The 19,795-nt window shown below is 39.4% G+C and overlaps 1 protein-coding gene across 1 annotated transcript in view; it reads right to left on the bottom strand.

Annotated features, from left to right (window-relative positions):
• HECW1 (HECT, C2 and WW domain containing E3 ubiquitin protein ligase 1) overlaps positions 1-19,795 on the bottom strand; it is a 247,895-nt gene that overhangs the window by 145,009 nt on the left and 83,091 nt on the right. Inside the window, exons 2-3 of the mRNA XM_058831790.1 lie at positions 16,889-17,213; positions 3,090-3,197 (exon numbers count right to left, since the gene is read on the bottom strand). Coding sequence (XP_058687773.1) covers positions 3,090-3,197; positions 16,889-17,213 — 433 coding nt within the window. The remainder of the gene's footprint in view (positions 1-3,089; positions 3,198-16,888; positions 17,214-19,795) is intronic.

The raw sequence follows: 19,795 nt of genomic DNA on the forward strand, positions 1-19,795 counted from the left end.
CATTAATAGGAATTACACTTTGCAAATCAGCTAGTCTTTAATATCTCTAATTTTTCAAGTTGCCCCAAAAAGCTCTTTAATAAAAAAAGGCTCAAAGATGTATTTTTAAGCTGTTTATGTCAGATGGCTGGCTGGTCACAGCATAAGGGTAATTTCCTTAAATGTGGTACAAAAATAAGCTGTGGGAAGTCCTGGAGTCCAACTGTTGGCAACAGAAAAACTTTGGCTTCTGAGGCTGGCCAGGATGATTCCTATGGTTCCCCAATAATGAGCCTCATACAATAGCACCACCAAAAATATTTACCCTTCAATATTTCAAGGCCAGGGTACAAACCAATCTGCATGGGCTGCCTGAAATTTTTGAGAAAATTAAATTCTGTATGTAAGACTGATTCTTCATTTGGCCATATACTGATCTCCCCTTTATCATAGCTCCAGGACAAATAATGCAATTTTTACCATAATATTTTCTGAAGCAATATGTAGTTGATAGTCAATATTGACTCATGTGGTAAAAAGATACCAAAGCATGAATAGTTATAGGAAAAGCAAGAGCAGAAATTAAGAGCTGTCTTTGTAAGTGAGACACTCAGTTTTATTGGGAATTAATGCTACAGTCAAGAAGACTCCAATCAATAGTAAATTAAGGGGATTATAACAGTGTATGGGGAAACAATATGGATACCTTGAAAATAAATTACCACACCTTGGCTACATTTCTTAGTTGAGTTTTATTTTGATAACCAGCATCTCTCTGATCTCTGCAAATGTTATGCTATGCAACATAAAAGGGAGATATGATCTCTGTCCAAAAAAATAAAAGTCTGAAGGAAGATGGTTTACACCATCCTCTTTGGATAAAAAATACACAAGGTTTTCAGGCACTGCAGTTTTTAACATAACATTTAATCAATTGCAAAGCTGTGTGCTTTCATATGTAAGTCTCAGCAATGGGCAGGAATCCTCAAATATGCCTTTAGATATATAAAACCAGCATACATCAACATTCTTCACTGCTTTAACTTCCCACTTGATTAGTCAAGTGGCGCTCAGAGTATCTGCATGTGCTGTTATTTACTATTGCCTACTTCATTTTCTCCTATTTTAATTTTGGACAGGGCACTGATTTGTCCTGGATGAGCACACCGGTACAAAAATCTCTAGGCTGACATTTACAGCCTATTGGTAGCAGTATAACAAATTACCAAGAGGCAGCAACTCATCAAGCATGGGCTGCCCAACTATGGTGTAGGACAACTTAGTTCCAAGCATCAATGAAGGATGGTTATGCTAATTTGTATTTTCCTACAGTAGGGCAAATGAAGAATGTACATGCAATCAATTAACAACAGCTACTGTGTCTCAGCTAATGGGGGGCAACCTATTAAGCTGACATAATTCATTGTGCATTTGAGCCTTTAATGAAAAGTGGCCCACCTAAAGAGGCTTTCTCCTAAGCATTTCTCATGTTGCCTTTTTGTTTTTATTATGGATTAGCCAAGGAAGCTACCAGCAGTCTCATCACACTTCTGCCCTTTCTCAATAATCCTAGGTACTAAAGTCTCTATAAAAACACAGTCTGGGAGTTTTTATCTCCTTCCCACAGTTCTTTAACTGCTAAAAGAAAGAATGATCAGTCTCATGAATTTGTAACCATGGCTCAAAGCCTCTGCAAAGTAGAATCTGTTTTAAAGGCTCGATCCTGTAATGAATTTCTAAATTTTCAGGATAACTGAAAAACCCTGATGTTCTTATATGTTAAATGGTTTCACATCCATGTATTTTTCAAAACATGGACATAAACACCCTGTATGTCCTGTAGACATTTCAGCAGGTCCCTAAATTCTTTAGAACAACATTCTCAGTTTAACACTAGGAATTACAGATCATCAGTAATACTTCATACTGCAAAGAGAGAATCTGCTTCTCAGACTAAGCATCTGTAAAATGCTTGTATGTTTGCTGTTACAATTATATGATATTTAAGATCAAAGTCATAGATTGGACAAGCATAACTCATGCCCTTTACAAACTCTTTAAAATATAGGTTATATCAAAGATTCCTTTGACTGCTCTCAAATATAGACAGTCTTAGACAGACATAATTGTCAAGCAATTTATAAATGTTTTTACCAAACTTTTGAATTTTGTTCAGGAGGCTAAGGCAGATCATTGGAAATATGCAGTTCAATTGTAAAACTGAAATTGTTTCATGCTACTCTTCTTCCATGCTTCCATGCTTAACTTCTCCTTAAGGATATATGTGGCTCTTTCACCACAGATGTTCTGCTATAGATTTCAGTCCAGTATTTTGAGTACCCTATTTCTATCCAAAGATGATCATAACTGCATTTACACTAACAAATGATAAATCTTTGAAAACAGGAAGGATTTGAATGGTCAGAGAGATGGGACAGTCAGGGCTGGAAATATTAACTTGCTGTATAAGGAACTTAGTACTTTGCAGAAGCAAATCCAGTTTCTGTATTTTCACTGCCAAGAGGATGGAAAAGATTTATACTGCATTACATCAAATGCCCTGGGTCAAATATTAATGTAATAAGGAACAATTAATTTGAAAACAATGTACCTTGCTGCAACTACATATAGTTACACTTTTATTAGTGTAGATGATAATCAGAACTCGACCCTTTCAACTTCACCTCAATCTGTTAGAAGCCAGATGCACCATGAAGTTTTCCAATTAAAAGCCAATGGGATTCTTCCTGGAATGATATTATGCCCCTGACTTCCTGTTTCCCTTAAAACCACATAAAAGTTAATGCAGCTCATTACTAATGATATAGTCCAAATAACAGCAAATTGAGTCAAACACATATTCATAACTGTACTAAAAAAAAAAAAAAAAGTAATTAAGTCAATGACCACAAAAATTGTTTGCAGAAATTTGGGTTAATATTCCACAAGTGTTTCAGTTTCTATCAACACATTCAGCAATTTTGATAACATTTTTGGCCTTTCCTAAGGGACGTTTTGGGCATAAGAACATCATAAAAACAACAGTAACAGCTGAATTATTGTTCTGAAGTGTTTGAATTAAATAATAGCAGAATTGGGAAAATACTTACGCTCCACAAAGTAAGAGCTCGCATCAATCTTCCAGATAATTTGACCACGGTGAGAGCCATTGACACCACGGTTCTTGTAGTCCAGAAAGTTTTCTGACAAGACCTCATCTATAAACAAAGAAGATAGGTCTCAGTAAGTGCCTGTTAGGACAACATGCACAGCAGAGAGTTAGGCTAAAAATACACCTTTGGCTTGACAGAACATCTTAGAGTTACTAGAGAGCTTGGCATGACACGTTGAGAAATCAGATTTATCATTCATTTATATAATTTAAAAGTTCAGCCAAGGCAGCTGAAGCAGCAACCCAGGATGGGCTAGGCCATGGGCTCATTGCTCCAGCTTCAGTGAGATGAAATGGAATTCATATCTGTGCTCTGACAAAGCCAAAGCCACAATTTCTACTTTCAGAGACCAGCCAGAAACCTCCTGGGCTTTTCCTTTAAGCGGTAACACCAGTTTTAATTTTAACAAAGATTTGTACAAATGTGCTTTAACCAACTCAGCCTAAGTTTCTACGGAAGAAATCCTGGGTGGGTGCTGAGACTCAGTTCTCAAGACAATTATGTTAATTATTAGTTGAATTAAAAGTGAGAAAAAAATGTGAATCACTCAATCTGACATTAAAATACTTCAGTTGTAAATACTGTGAAGAATTGGCTCAAGAAGAAAATGAAGATAATACCATATAACAAGGGACACTGCACCTGAGGACACAGGGATGGTGTGACCAACTGCAAAACAGAAGAGGTAGCCCAACAAACAAAGTTGAGAAACCCAAAGACTTTAACAATAGTTTAATAAAGGAGACTCAATTGAAGGAAACTACACTTTCACTGAAAGAAGAAAGCAGCAAAAAGGTGTCAATATTGGCTTTACAAAGTGATGCTCTCAAAGGAGGAAGGTGTGTACCAACATTGAACTCTTTGGTGTTACTCTCTTGAGGGATTACAACAGAAACCCTTCTAATGAGGTCATTAACAATTGCAGTAGATAATTATAAATAGAAATGCTATCTACAATAAATTTTCCCTTTGCTGACTTGCTAATTATCAGGAATTATTTCCCCAGCTGTGTTTCATGCTCTGTTTTGAAGTACATCTCTGCTGTAATCCTTCACTAGCAAAATCCTCTGGTATTATTTCTGTTCTCGCTTTGTACTTCATAGTTGATTATGTCTTCTTTAAAATCTCAAATTATACATTTCTAAAGAAAGCAGGTAAGTATACAACTCTTACTCTCAGAGCACGGGTTGACTTACGAACACCTTTAGTAAAGGACAGTCCTGGATACAGATTATCAAGGAACATGCATATCATTATGTGGAAGTAGGAACATTATATACTTGTAAGAAGACTTAAACCTGTCCATTTTGCTTTGGCAGGGAAAACACTTTATATTTAAAGGTGAGCATGCATGAAATGTTGCACTGAGCTGGAGCCTGGGAACCCTGCCTGGCTCTCATGCTGATGGGGCAGAGAGAGTATCCCTCAGTTTCCAGCATGCTGCTCATTGGCTTCATAACTTGTGATGTTTATTTGTCATATTTAGTCCCTTTAAACTGCTGGAGATGCTCCAACACCTTTCATGCTGTGATGATGCATGAGTAATTACCGTCCCTCAAGATATACTGTTTTTAAAATACCATGCTTGTTTAAGGAGGCTCAGCTGAGCTGGACTGGATGGTCTTGCTTAAGAAACTGCAGGCATTTTAGGCCAGAGTTTACTGGCACAGGAGATCCCATAATCAGCTTTAAAATACTGTGTTCATAGGCAGTATCTGTGGGGACCAGCTGGCACTTCCACTGTTGCTGCTTCCTGCAGCTGGCACAAAGGCAGCGTGAACTCTGCCACACACAACCCCTCTGATTTGACAGAGGTGTTGATATATGCCCAAACCCAAACTAAATCACATCCCCATTGCAAGCTGAGCCAATGGGGATGAGTCCAGAAAACCCTTTCCTCTATTTTGCTGAAAAAGTGTAGGAAGCCTGGAAAACTAGGCTGAGAAGAAGGGCCACTATCTATCTGCATGTCCAAGATAGAAGACCATGGGAAGGGAAGGACAAGCAAGCCAGTCTATGGCTACAGCTGACAGGTGAGACCACAGGAAATTTGGAACAAGCTGCTCCCACTGAGTAACACCTGCACACTGCCTCCTGCCATGGAGGCAAGAGACACAGGCATGTGGGAAGCATCCAGAGAAAAGCAGGTCCCCAGGGAAGGGATACATACGTGGCTCTAGTCAAGTGCACATGGTTTATGGACAGTAGCCACTGATGGAATACAGGCTTAGACATCAGAAAGGATAATTTAATATGAGCTTATGGAGCTCTGCAATATTCAGAGCACCCAAACAGGAGCAGTGAAGCCTTTAAATATAAAACAATTTGTATACAAGACATATTTACAAATGTCATTATTTAGAAATCCAAAATGTAGGTTGCTCTCACAGTTAGTTTTAACCCTGTCTGTCTCTTTTAAAAGAGATAAATCCCTAATTCCAAAGAAATAAAAATAATTTTTAGTTTAATAGAAATTTATGTTCATTGGAATTTTTAAGCCAGAAAAATTTTATCTCTAGAATAATACATTCAGGTCCAAAAGGGAAGTCTTGCTCTTTCAGTTTTTGAAGGTATGTATTTTTGGAAGGTGAAAGATAAGAAAGAAATATCCTCTGGCAAGTTAAAAATAGCAGTAATTGAAACTCATCAGGAGGCTGGAATGTATGAATATGCCTGGTCGACCTGTTTTAATTGGCAAGTAACACTATTCCAGGCATGCTATTCCCTGAACACACACATTATATATGTAGCACATTGACAAAGAAAATTGTGCATGTGAAATACAATGCTGTTTAGTGCACTACGTGCGTATGTATGCACATGTATATGTTATGTACATGTATTTATCAACATTCATGCCATAGGTAAGTGAATAGATGGTATGCTATGCTATGCTAAGGAGAAAGATTATGTGCACAGGAAAACTAATTTTATTTCCTGTGTCTATTGAGAATCCCCATAACAAAGGAACTGACCTTTAAAACATGTTGCATCTTAATTCCCAAAGGTAAATGGTGAAATACTTCGTTTCACCTCCGCACAAAATGAAGAGCAGAGTTAATGCTGTTCCCTTTCATATATTTCAGGCAGCAGCTAATGCCTTCTGACATTTTTCCAATGAAGCATTGTAACGCATCTCCCTCCCGCTATTTTTGAAATGCGATTAACCTTTAAACTAGCTATCTGCTTCCTCTGCATAGCTTGGGTTTGGCCCTGCTTGGCCAAAAAGCAAATACTTTGCAATTGCTCTCAGGTCTGTGGCTTCATTTCCCTGGGCAGTAGACAGCTTAATAATTAAGGATTAAAATGGGGGAGTATTTGGGATGTGCTGCACTTTGAACATCATTAGTTGCTGCTGGAGCTAGAGCTGGGGATGGTGAGGATGTCTAAGATGGGGAACCAGCAGGCATTGCTCTCTGCCCTCCTGCCCTTGGGTATGCAGAAGTGCCAGCTGTCTCTTGCTTGAGAGGGGAGGTGGCTGCAGACCTACAAGACTTTGCTGGGACAGGAGCAGCAGCTCCCACAGACCTCCCACGGGCCCTAGAGGAAACAGGGAAGGTGATGCACAACCAGGAGCCAAGTAGCCTGGATCCAAATAGCAGCCAGAGGGACCAAGGCACACTAGCAGGAAATGACAGCAAGTGCTTTGGGAACCAGCAGCAATCTGATGGACTGCTTCTCCTCACCAGACCAGACATTGCCATGCACAGCCTTTTACTGCTAAAAATATTCTGTGCTGTCACTTCCATGCTGAGCATCCCAATATACTTCACAAGCACTAAGAGAGATAAAGAACCATGGCCACCAAAGGAAGTTATCTTTCAGATGAAAGACAGAATCCAATTGACAAAAAGCATGCTGTTCTTCAGAGGAATTAGGGAAAATGTTGATAAAGGCCACCCCAGAAAAAGATCTGTGAATAATCTAATGGGGACTTCAAGCGCTGTCAGCAGCCTACACTAAACAGACAGGATCTCAGTATTTGAAAGTTTGCGTGAAATTCCCACAGAGAAGCAACCAAATAGTCAATACATCTTCCTCAGAAGGACTGATGGAGTTTAAATTACAAAAAGCTGAGTGACCCTTCTGGTCTGTTTGGTTTTACTTAGGAGTCAGAAATTGAAAACAAACTTCCCCTTCTCATACAGTATTTTGCTGATATCTATGACTAGCCCATCTTTTCACATTCTCAAAGACTAACAGCTATGAAATTTAGAATAACATGTGCTGCTTTCAAAGAAACAAATAATTAACATGAGACAGGAATACAATGTCAGATAGGTTCCTGAACTTGATACAATATTCCAGTCTCTTATGCATCACTAATTTGATTTAACACTACATACTACAACACTGGTTTCCTGTAAATGTAATGCAATTATAGCACAAAAATAAAAGCTACACTTCATGTCTTGATCCCTTCTGAAAAGGAAATGCTGTTCTTCTGAAATTACATAAGGATTTCTAGTCTTCAGCTAAATAAATCTGCATTAGTTTGAAATTTAAAAGTGCTTTTGGTTAATATGTATGTCTGTATTATGACATACAATGATAGCAAGCAAAATGCTTTTAAAATTAACTTTCTGTACAAAGAGGCTGAGCTCTGGTTGATCAGTTTTGCAACTATCATGGAAAGCTCCAGGAAAGAGATTTGGTAAATCACAGCATCAATTAGGTAGAAAAAGACCTCTGAGATCGAGTCCAACCCATGACCTAACACCTTGACAACCAGACCACAGCACTGAGTGCCCCATCCAGTCTTTCCTTAAACACCTCCAGGGACAGTGTCTCCACCAGCTCCCTGGGCAGCCCATATCACCCTTTTGAGGAGGAAATTCCTCCTAAAGTCCAACCTAAACCTTCCCTGGAGCGGCTTGAGACTATGTTCTCTAATTCTATTGCTGGTTGCCTGGGAGAAGAGGCTGGCTACAGTCTCCAGGTAGTTAGAGGGAGTAATAATGTCTTCCCTGAGCCTCCTCCACACTAAACATCCCCAGCTCCCTCAGATGCTCTTCACAGGACATGTGCTCCAGACCCTTCATAAAGTATCAACAAAATAAAATTATCTTGCAAAATAATAATAGAAGAGGGAAGCCATAAACTAAGCTTCATATTTCTGATGTTTTTTCTCTTACCATCCAATCTATCACTTGATGAAAACCACAAAATTACAACAAAAGCCTTTGCAATTCACAAGTGAAGCTTGTAGTGATTTGTATCAGGTCATGAAAGTCTTTTCTTTCACAATCCTTGAGCATCGCAAAACCCAGCCCTTGGAAGCTGTTCTTCCAAAATGCAGTCGCCATTCTGCAGAAGACAAACTATTAATGAGAAACATATGATGAAGATGAAGATCCCAATTTCTTATTTACAAAGATGCCACATTAAAAAAAAAATCACAAATAGTTTGGAACATTTCCATTGACTTCAGCTGCTGTGTATTAAGCTCCAGTGTGGACTGAAACTTCACTGTCAATTCATTTGCCAATTTCTGCTACAGACAATTAATATACTGCAATTTACAGTTAAAATCCCTCCTTCTATAACTTCTTAGGGAGAAGAGTTCCGGAAAACAAGGGCCCAAACCTCCACTAGCACTGCAAACTCAATTCTCAGTCTAAGAGTTTTGCGTATGCTTTTTTCAAGCGCATGAATGGTTCTATTTTAATACCACAAAAATTTGCCCCTTGCCCAGCTAGATAAAAAAAAAAATTGGAAGGGAAAAATGTGAACAATGTGTGGAGAAGAGCAGTATGAGGAAGACATGGCAAGAGAAGGATGAAAGGAAAGTAAAGAGAGTTAAACTGTAACAAAATGGGGAGTGAGTTGGCAAAGTTAGAACAAAGCTTGGTCACAGATGGCAGAAGATGGTGGCCGTAAATAAAACTGTTCCAGGTACATTTGAAAAGCAAGCATGGTGGATTTCAAACATGAAGCAGAAAGAATTATGCATTAAACCCAAATGACATGTCAGCCACTCCTAGAACCAAGGAGTCTCAACTTTCAGCAAAACACTTTTATCTTTGAACATCTAGTTGACTTTCAGAGCTGCTTATCACCCTTTACCACTCCAGCACCCTCCAAATTACTGCTGGGAGATAACATTCTCATTTTTCACTACACAAACAACAACTAAAAATGCAAATGACTAGCCATTACAGAGGCCCTATTAAATCTTAGCAATGATATGCCTGTGGGTCTTCAGGAGGCTCTGGATGAACTGTTGATCCGGTTCTTCCTCACTTGCACTTGAGCTACCACACAGAATTTGAGCTACTTATTCACAAGTAATGACATCCAGTTTGCACAAAGAACTGAAGCTGGGAGGGAGGAACCCAAACAAGGATGATCCCGACTTCACCAGTGCATACTGATGTAAGGTATGGAAGAATTTTGTTTGCTTGTTTTTAATATAATAACAAAGTTCTCACAGTCAATGGAAGCCTCCCCATTGACTACAGTGCAATTTGGAAAGTGAGGATTAGGTCAAAGCAGTGCAGCCATGCAATCTGCTAGAAAATTTTAAAATAAGACATGCTGCTGACCCAAGGCAGTGTGAAGACAAAATATAAAGGGACATTGGAAGATCTGAAATGTGAACAAGGATGACATTTTTCCACCTTAACAATGTTCATTAATGGGGGGAGATAATTTTCAGTATTTGAAAAATGGATTTAGAGAAGTTTTGAAAGACATAAAAGCAAACAGTAAATTAGACTGGAGGTTGTGATCTAATAAAGCAGTAGAAAAAAAAATCCAAACACAACTCAGATGTGTACACTGAAGCACCACAGTGTAAAGAACCTCTTGAGAATCTGCATTGATTTTATCTGAAAAATGGTACTCAGTTATAAACTTATTACATAGTGAAAGATCTCCAGTAAAGAAAAAAAAATACCTTCAGGGCTGGAGAGATCAACGGATGAGAAAGATTACAAAAGCTAAATGTATACAGTCATTACAGTAGTTGTGGAAGGCAGCATGGGAATATTCCAGTGTTATAAGCAGTGCAATGTGTTATAAACACTAAGGAATGGGAAGGCTTTAGTTCTAAACCAGAAAACTAAGAGAAGAAAAACATATGCTGAACCTTCAAAATCCACATGGCTGGCTTGACAACCTCTCCAAAACAAATCTTTCTGCTTTAAGCCTTATCCTGCCAAGAATTTTATGCCTGTTCTGTCCTCTGAATCATGATTGATTCTATCCAGTCAATGGTCTGAATGTGCTGCATCAAATATGCTTCTTTTGCAGGACTGAGGCCAAAATCTGGGATTTGGTGCACCAACATCCCCAACTGATTTATTCCAAAATATTTTAGGAGGTGATCACTACTGAGTTCACTGTAAGTCTGGGCTATACAGCAATATGGGCCATCCTTGCACAGCACAGAGGCAGTTTTATCCACAGGCATAAGTACCCTATAAATCACTGAGAAGGCATGAGGATGCAGTACTCCCTGTCTGCATTATTTCCCCCTCCTGATATTCAGCATGAATAGTTGCAATGGAAAATTCTTTTCTACCCATTCACTTAGAAAAATGTTCATAAGGGCTGTTATTTTATGGAGAAGTAATACATGAAAATGGGAATCCTTGACACATAGTAAACACCTCTACCAAATATTAAACATATTTAAGGAAAAGACGTGGCACAAATGACAGCCGAACCTTGGAAGCATGAAAGGGAAGATATGTCAGAAGCTATATGTGTTAGGAATATTCAGAAACCCTTGCATTTAAGTATTGACTGTATCTACTTGTAAAGGGGTGAATCAGATGCAAAAGCCAACTGTGTTCGTGTCACAGTTGGTGGGTCTGTAAACAGCATATCCAGATTTTGTCTGGCTGAAGGGGTGCAGATACAGAACTGAGAAAGGCAAAAAATGACTCAGCCTGATAAATCACTCTCACTGGATCGAAGAGCAGCCAGGTGAAGGCGAACCAGATTGGAACAAAGAACTGATATCACTGCACTAATATATCTGCCAAGGCCTGTGATACCTGCTCCTCTGACACTTTTTGTTCCTGAAATAAATTGTGCTGTGCCTAGTGAAAGCTGCCTGGCCACTGGGAACCTCTGTTGATGTTTCACAGAGGGAGCAGAATTGCAGGTGTCCAGCAAAGCTTAACTTGCTGAGGTGATCACAGCCAGCCATAGTTGCCATCCCCAGCCTGGCAAGAGACCCAACTACAAGATGACCTACTGAGGTAGAGCCCTGAGACCACAGTGAAATTCTCTTCCAAAGGCCATAAAAGGATTGGAAAGATGGGTGAACCCCAGACACAACAAGTCCAAATATCAACAAAATTTACTCTAAGCAGACACATTGTGAAGAGTTTTGCTTTATAGATGGCTGTACCTGAAGTAGAGAGGTGGAGCAACCATCCCAACACAGAGAGAAAGAGCCTAATTGGGGATTAGACCCATAACAAAGACACCCACAACTCCCAGTCTTATATGCACATTGCTGTTTCTAATATTTTACATCTCTGCTGGCAACCCTGACACACTTTCTGCTTGTATGTATTGGATGTTTGGTAAAATAGCTGCACAAAGAAGTTCTGTCCAAGTCCGATGGCAGGAAAATGTACATTTTTCCACTTGTCTCAGTGAGCAAAACAGCAACACAGGCCATCTAAGTCTAAATCAACCCAGAGAATATTTAAACAAATGTTTAAATGTCTATTAACCAATAATTATTAGATTTATCAGATTGTGGTGAATTGCCTTTCTGGGGGAGAAATAACACAGCAGGATGAAACAGGAGGAAAAAAGTTGTAAAGTTAAACTTCAGTCACTAATCAGGTGAAGACATTTCTACTTATATAAATTTGAGAGGAACTACCCTGGAAAAAGCCAGCTATGGACAGGAAATTGGACCGTCCAAGATTTGTGTACAAAGATATTTTTAATAAATAGCCTTTAATAATCTTTTCTTTCATGTAAGGAGATGTTGAAAGAAAGAAAGAAAGAAAGCCTACTTTAGATGGGTAAGAAAAGAATAATGTTAGCCCTGATAGACCCCTAACATCAGTGTGCACAGACATTGGAGCAAATGATTTTTTCAAAAGTCTGCTTTAAACATTTCTCATTAGCTTCTTTACATCAGATATGGAGGTGATGACAGAAGTGAAATCTAGTAGCAGCTAAAACACCACTACAGTAATTATAAGATAGCTCTTTATCTACGAGCAGCTGCCAGCAGTCCATGCTAATTTATCTAAAGGGGCTTCATACTGTAGCAAATAGCAATAGCAAATGAGACAAGAGAGAAAGAGAAAGCCTTGAGATAAATAACTGCAAATATTTCAGCTGCCTCACAGTAGCCATTAAATGAGATTCCTTACTTAAAAAAATATACCTTTCCTTCATTATTCATAACTTTGTTTTAGTTTCATTTTTTTTTTCCAATGGACCCTTTCTTTATAAACAGCTTTTCTGCAAAGAAAACTTTAATTCCAGAGACTTTTAAATAGCAACAAAGCTTTGTTATGTTCAAACATCTTAGAGAATTCTTTCTGAGCGTTTACACGTATTTTTGATTGTGGATTTGTTTCTGAGAAACTGCTAAATGTTCATAAAACTATAGTTCTCTTGAGAGAAGACAAACACAAATTTCAGATGAGTTGTTGCAGAATGTAGAGGTTCCTCTGCATTGCTTAGAGCTGATAGATAGTGTATAGAAGGGAAGTTAGAGCATCTCTGGATTCTGATCTCTGGAGTTCAAGCTTAGCAGGATTGAAATATAATTCCTGTTCCTGAAGGCATAGTATGTCTTAAGAAATGCTTGTTTTCCCAATTGACATATTTTTTTGTCATCTTTCCACAGTTAACCTTAAAATGTCCTGAAGTAATAACATCTATATTTTAAGAGTCAACATTTACTATTCTCCCTTCAACTAAGGAATTTTTCTGTGGCCTTTCATAAAAATCATGTACATGTGCATGGATGTTTTCAGGAAGCTTCAGGGTGGATAGTATTTTTTGCCATGAGACACATGACCACCATTTTTTACAGTTTTTTGAGAGACTAACTGGCTGCTTTGTCCATTTCCTGAGACCATGAGCAAATGTTACATCTAATATCCAGTGCTAAATAAAGTTCTTACCTGCTTCTGCAAGAACTGCTTTTTTCCCCAGCTGGCCACCCTAAGGAATGCATAAATGGATCAACAGGGGAGAAGAACAGATATCTTGTGATAAAAGGACCTGTGGCTCTTCAAAAGAGGAACAAGCAGACAGAATTTCCACACAGGGAAGACTCCCTCAGCATCCCTTTCAGACTACTTTAACTTTGGAATAGCACCCCAGAATGTCCCCAGTATGAAAGCATATTAGATACATGACTTCTGCTCATTTTCTTTTTTTTTTTTGGAAGCCTTTTATATCATTGTTATTTCCCCAGACATGAAGTACCGTTATTCTGAGGTCTGAAGTTTATTTGGTATCATCAAATTTTTAATGATGGCAGTAGTGGTGAAAACAGAGTAAGTTTTATGCATTTCAAAACCAACACTCATACAAAATTATTTGAACATATTTCCTAGAATACTACAATAGCAACCATTAAACTCCTACCATGTAGACTTGCCTTCTGTTCTGCTTCTGCACAGTCCCTTCCTGGGATATTCCCACAAGACAAATAACAAATAACAACTCCAATGCTCCCAACATCAAGGCTTAAAGAAAAACTACAACACACAGCCTGAGATGCAAATAATTTCCCAGTACTTATGACTCTCCACAACACTACACTGTGCTACATTCCAACCTTTCAGCTCCAAATTCACCAGCCCAAACAATCACAGAAAGGATTGGACTGTGTCCACAAACTAAAATGAGACAAACACTAGAATGACCAGCAGCACTGCAATAGTTAAGAGTTGCCAGACGAGTGATAATAATAGGCTTCAACACTAATCCTCTCCTGAGCAGACTGGGAAAAGCTCATAGTTTCTTTGGCTCTCTTGTTCCAGTCTGGCTGCTAATTCAAAACATAGTTGTAGATCAGTTTACATTGTGAAGGTCATACCCACAAGGCCAGGAACATTCCTTCTCTTAACAGGAGCACAGGCTCACAAAATCTGTGCAAATGTAGACACAAATCTAAGCCATTAGAGATGTCTGGATCTCCCACCCCTACAAACTGGTCACAAACAGAAGGCATCAGTGCTTTATTTCAGAACAGAAAGGTGTTTTGTACTGACCCTTCTTACTGTCCTTACCCCACCATCCACCATGAGACTGTGCTGTCATACAGCCACATGAACTCAATTCTGTTCTGACAGAAATAAACTGAAAGATACACTATCAACTGATACACAACTCAAGGGCATTCAGTTTGCCAGATGGAAACTGTTCTAAGTCTAGCCCCCAAAAAGGCCTTCATCAGATGTTTGCTCCTACAGACCCATACCTACTGGTTCACCCTACTTCGTAAATGTGGATACAGACAGAGTGCCAGTTACCTTTGTAGATTCTGAGTCAAACAAACTCTAAAACCCACGTGATCTTCACAGTCTTCCATGTTCTTTAAAGGGAACCCAAACCAAATCTCATATTACATGAGTTTTGCAGGGGGGGCAGGAGTGGGAGGAGGGGAAGTGAAGACAAAAAAAGGAATAAGGGATGCTTCTGTCTGCTATTTCCTCAGTTATTTAGAGTGGGGACCTGAGAGAGTGGAGACAAAACACCTTCAAAGATATCAAGGATCAGCTATTGGTTTCTTGGGGACTGGACACACTAATCATTTTTAATTTGGCAGAGGAGTTCCGTAGAATGAGCCATTGACTATTGTCATAAACAGCAGGCATTCAGCCAGCAGGGGCAAGGATACACTTCAAAATCTGCACCTAAAATTTACTGGGGTGTGTGGGGCAATGTATCCTGTTTGATATGGTAAATTAAGCAGGAGTATCAGGGTGCATTTTTATTTTGCCCAGTTAAATTTCTAGGTATTCATGTTGCCTATTTGAAAAAAAAAAAAAAACAACAAAATAAAAATTGGAGTGTGTCTTCACAGCCCCAGATGCGATGCCAGAGCTGTGAAACCTGGTTGAACAAGTTCAGTCAGCGTGAAACAGCCCTATGTACTTTCTGCTGACTTCAGACCCCCCAGAAGGAATACTTTGCCTCTATCCACTGAGGCAAGAGTCCATGAGTTGCCTGCAATACTTCAGAATAGGTGTACAGTATTTTTTAGTGCCCAGTGCTGGGGGCTGCTGTGTCTTCTCATCTATTTCAGCAAAACACTTCACTTCAAACTTAACTGTTAACTGTAAACAAAAGTAATTTTCTGTTAAGGCCAACAAACCAGACTGATTTCAAGGCATCTGTTTTAAATCCAGTTTCTGTTTCTTTCCTAAAGTATTTAAATTTCAGAAGACTACTTTTTTTTTCAAAGCATGACGTTTTATGGGGTACTCATGGGAACAAGTACTGCAGCTTGGCTTACTGTAACCTCCACTCCTTTCCCTCCATGTCCTAAATAGCCACCCTCATGTATCACTTTTGACAGACTCTTCAATACCCTGAAGTTATTTTCCAATGCCTAACACCTTGCCACTATGGCTCTTCTACATGCTCATACCTGCTATCTAGTACTTCCTCACATAATCCCCTATGTCACCAACTTCTGTGTCCCCAATATCATCATTACGTGAAGCCAAGCCCTCTTTTTTCCACTAAAGCACTTAAGTAACACCATGGCTCCCTATGTCCCCTATGCTTGCTCCAAAACCTCATCTCACAACATTGCATGCTTTATCTGGTTTTGGTTCTCTGTCTGGGCAAGATGAAACAGTGCTATTAGAACTAAACTATAGTTCTAGGCATACTTTCCAAATAGACAAGGAAAGCAATTTACCAACATTTCCCTTTGTGGGGGCACCAATTCTTTACAAAGTCACTGGTTCTCAAGAAACATTTAAGAACGTTACATTTTTAAGACCCCTAATACACAGAGAAATGTGTCTGAAACTGATCTATCGTTTTCAAAATTTACCAGAGAGCAGAGTTAATATAAACTCCAGTCTCAGCAACAGGACTATTTCCATAGGAACCAAACCAGGTTAAGAAAAGCTAATTTTATACTGAACCGAAACAATCAGGTAAAAGTAGATTGAAACCATTTCTTACTACTTTTATGTGGAGCTGGATTTACTAGATGGAGTTGCCAAAAAAATATGCTAACGTACATGGCTCAATATAGCTTCCAATACACAATAAAAGGCAAAAAAAGCAAAACTTTCTGGGACAATTTCAGACCATCTCAGTCTATAATTATTGTTCATAACAAAATATCCTGTGGCTATGGAGAAAAAGGCATTCTCACAGGTTTTTAAATGATTCATATTCTTGACTTGTAAAACCTCTCATCTGTCACAGATTACTCAAGGACTCTCAAGAGGAAACCCTGAAAATATTATACTGTCTTAATACAGGAGGTATTTTCCCAACATCCAAAAGGCTTTAAAATGAATTTATCTTGAAATGTCAAGAAACCATCAACAGAAAGCCTTAGTGTATCTTTTCTGAAGAAAAAGTGAGCACAAGGACTGCAACCAGTAATTCAGAAAGGAGCAGAAAAAATTCTTGTCATATATAAACCCACTTTTAGACTACACTTAAGGAGCTGTATCAGCTCACTACTATAATTAGCCCACATTACCCTAATGCCTACAACTACAAAAAGCAGCAAGGAATCCAAAGGGGAAGGAGTGAAAGGGACTTACCTATGAGATACATGCCAATCCAGTCCCCTGCATCCACTTCCTCTTTTATATCCCAGTATATCACTAGGTCCTGTGAATGCCCGATGGAGTAGTAGGAGCTGCTGACCATCAGGGTGGACCGGCTGTCTGAAGTGACGAGGTCTGTGTCACTGGTAGACCTAGGAATGGTGACTGTCTCATGGGAATTGTTCCTGATGTCCATGTTATGGAACTGGTCAGGGTTATAGCTGTATCTGAGAGGCTCTTTGCACCGGCGCCGATTCTGTGAGTTCCTAGATGGAGATGCCATGGCTGCCAGGCCCAGGAACCTGTTTTGGTACAGATTCTGTGAAGAAAAAAGAAAGGATAGTATTTACAGTGTTATTAATTTTTCAGTGATATCAGAGCTCAGGAAAAGTAGTAAGTTACAGCAAGAAAACAGCAGACCTTTTTCCATTTACCATTGCAAAAAAGAGACACGAAAAGAGGCATCAAGAACAGTGCTAACTCAACTCCCACCCTGTAACTCTTACCGTGAAAGCAAGTGTAAGACCAAGCCTTGTACCACCAAGCTCAGCCACAACTGAGCTTGGCAGTCTAAGGAAATTAATAGGAGCTGGCTTCCTCCATGTTAATGGACATAACCAGACACAAACACCATGACTATTAAACTGCCAGAGATCCACTCTCTTTTGATATCAGAGATATCAGAGATATTCTCACTTTTGACACCTGGAGTTAAGTGTTAGCCCTAGTAATTCTTGCTACATTTGAAGAGGAATCCTTCTTAAGACGCAGTAACTCTAGAGACCACATTTCATTTGGAGAGACCAATTAGCAGGGAGTAGGAGCTGTTCCTCCCTGCTGGGTATCTGAAGAGTGAGCACCATGAAAACATAGTTAACCCTGCTACAAAAATAGAGATGTCTTCACAGAAGTATAAATACAAAAAATGTGTGACAATGTCCCTCTGTACAGCTGATAGCTTCCAATGCTTCCAATGCTACAGCTCTGATCTGGTACAGATTTCCGCAGGAGACTGTGAGATACTAAGCACTCCCCGCTCAGGTAAGAATTTATGAAAGCACCAGAAAATTAATGACAATTGAGAAGGTTACTGTGGAGTAGTCATCATCCTAGCAGTTGAAAAATATTTTCATTTCAACCTACCCTTCCTCAAGGCAAGCAGAATGACTTGTACAAAATGTGTCTTGGTGCATGAATTAAGAGCTTTTGTGAGATGGCAGATGGAGAATACTTAAGTTATGACTGGGTTAAATTCTGATGTGAAGACATTCTCTGATAGTGATCAAAATACTAGTTATTCCTGACTTCTGTACTGCTTGTTTTTCCATTTTCTGTCCCAGCTTTCCTTCTTCTCTCCCTGCAGCTCTGCTATTTCAATCACTCAGCTTTTCATTATTCATTAGCCTTCCATTATCCGTCTGTTGCCAACCATGCTGTCAAGTCTGTTAGACACAAAACCAGACAGCTTTCCAGTATGCAATGAAATGCTTTTCACATGATCAGAAGTCAAATCGTCCTTTTGAACTCAAACAAATTAAGTGGCAGAAAATCATAGCTCCTTTGTCCAGCCAAGCAGTTATTTAACGCCGCCTTTATTAAGGCTGTGGTAGCACAGAAGAACAGTACGTCCTGAAAAAAACCCAAATATTTTCTTTATTAATACTGGTTTTGGGGGAATAATTAAGCAACCTATTATTGCATCTTAGGATTCTGTTGCACAGAAACTGTATAGAGAGCAAAAAATTCAGCAGGCATGTTTGCACCCCTAGAATATGCTATCACTTTGCAAACACTGCCCAACAACAGTTACAATCCGCTGACCCAAATCCTCACTTACTGCATTAAACAGGGTTTATAAGCAAAAATAGCTCTGTTGGGAATGCCAGACATTATAGAAAGGGCTACAAGGCTGAAGCTAATAATGAAAAAGGGATGGGAAGGGAAGGGAAGGGAAGGGAAGGGAAGGGAAGGGAAGGGAAGGGAAGGGAAGGGAAGGGAAGGGAAGGGAAGGGAAGGGAAGGGAAGGGAAGGGAAGGGAAGGGAAGGGAAGGGAAGGGAAGGGAAGGGAAGGGAAGGGAAGGGAAGGGAAGGGAAGGGAAGGGAAGGGAAGGGAAGGGAAGGGAAGGGAAGGGAAGGGAAGGGAAGGGAAGGGAAGGGAAGGGAAGGGAAGGGAAGGGAAGGGAAGGGAAGGGAAGGGAAGGGAAGGGAAGGGAAGGGAAGGGAAGGGAAGGGAAGGGAAGGGAAGGGAAGGGAAGGGAAGGGAAGGGAAGGGAAGGGAAGGGAAGGGAAGGGAAGGGAAGGGAAGGGAAGGGAAGGGAAGGGAAGGGCATTGTGCTGCATTTGCTGTGCATCTCATCCTGTCTTTTTTTGCTGCTTCTTTTCCTGCATTTATTCACTGTTTGGAAAGAGAGTTCACAGTATAAAGACCAAAATACCATGTAAAGAGAAAATGCATCTCTTTTATCAAGAAACATGCTGTGAACATTTTCTAATCTGGGATGCGCAAGCGGGCACACAAACAATCACGCTCTAGTCAGTAAATTAAATTTGTTGGTAGTTTCTGTCACTTAGCAAAGATGGCACTGGCTGTCACAACAGTATCTGACATAACTAGAATTGGTTTTATAATTGTGAAATATCAATGTAACAAACTTGAAGTTCACTCTTCTGGGTTAGTCTGTATCATTAACATGGGTTCCCTTGCTCACTGTGCTACCCAAAAGCTACTTCAGTTCAAAGGCAGACGTTTTATTTCTGATGACAAATTACTCCAGGGAGTAGTGGTTCTGCAGATACTTTCATTTTTGAATGTTAATGGATGTAGAGTATTAATTAACTGCATACCTTAAAATTAAATTAGACTTAAACACTTTTTTTTCAGCTTCAGCATGACTTTAAGCA

This window comes from Poecile atricapillus, chromosome 2, assembly GCF_030490865.1.
Source record: "Poecile atricapillus isolate bPoeAtr1 chromosome 2, bPoeAtr1.hap1, whole genome shotgun sequence".
NCBI lineage: Eukaryota > Metazoa > Chordata > Aves > Passeriformes > Paridae > Poecile > Poecile atricapillus.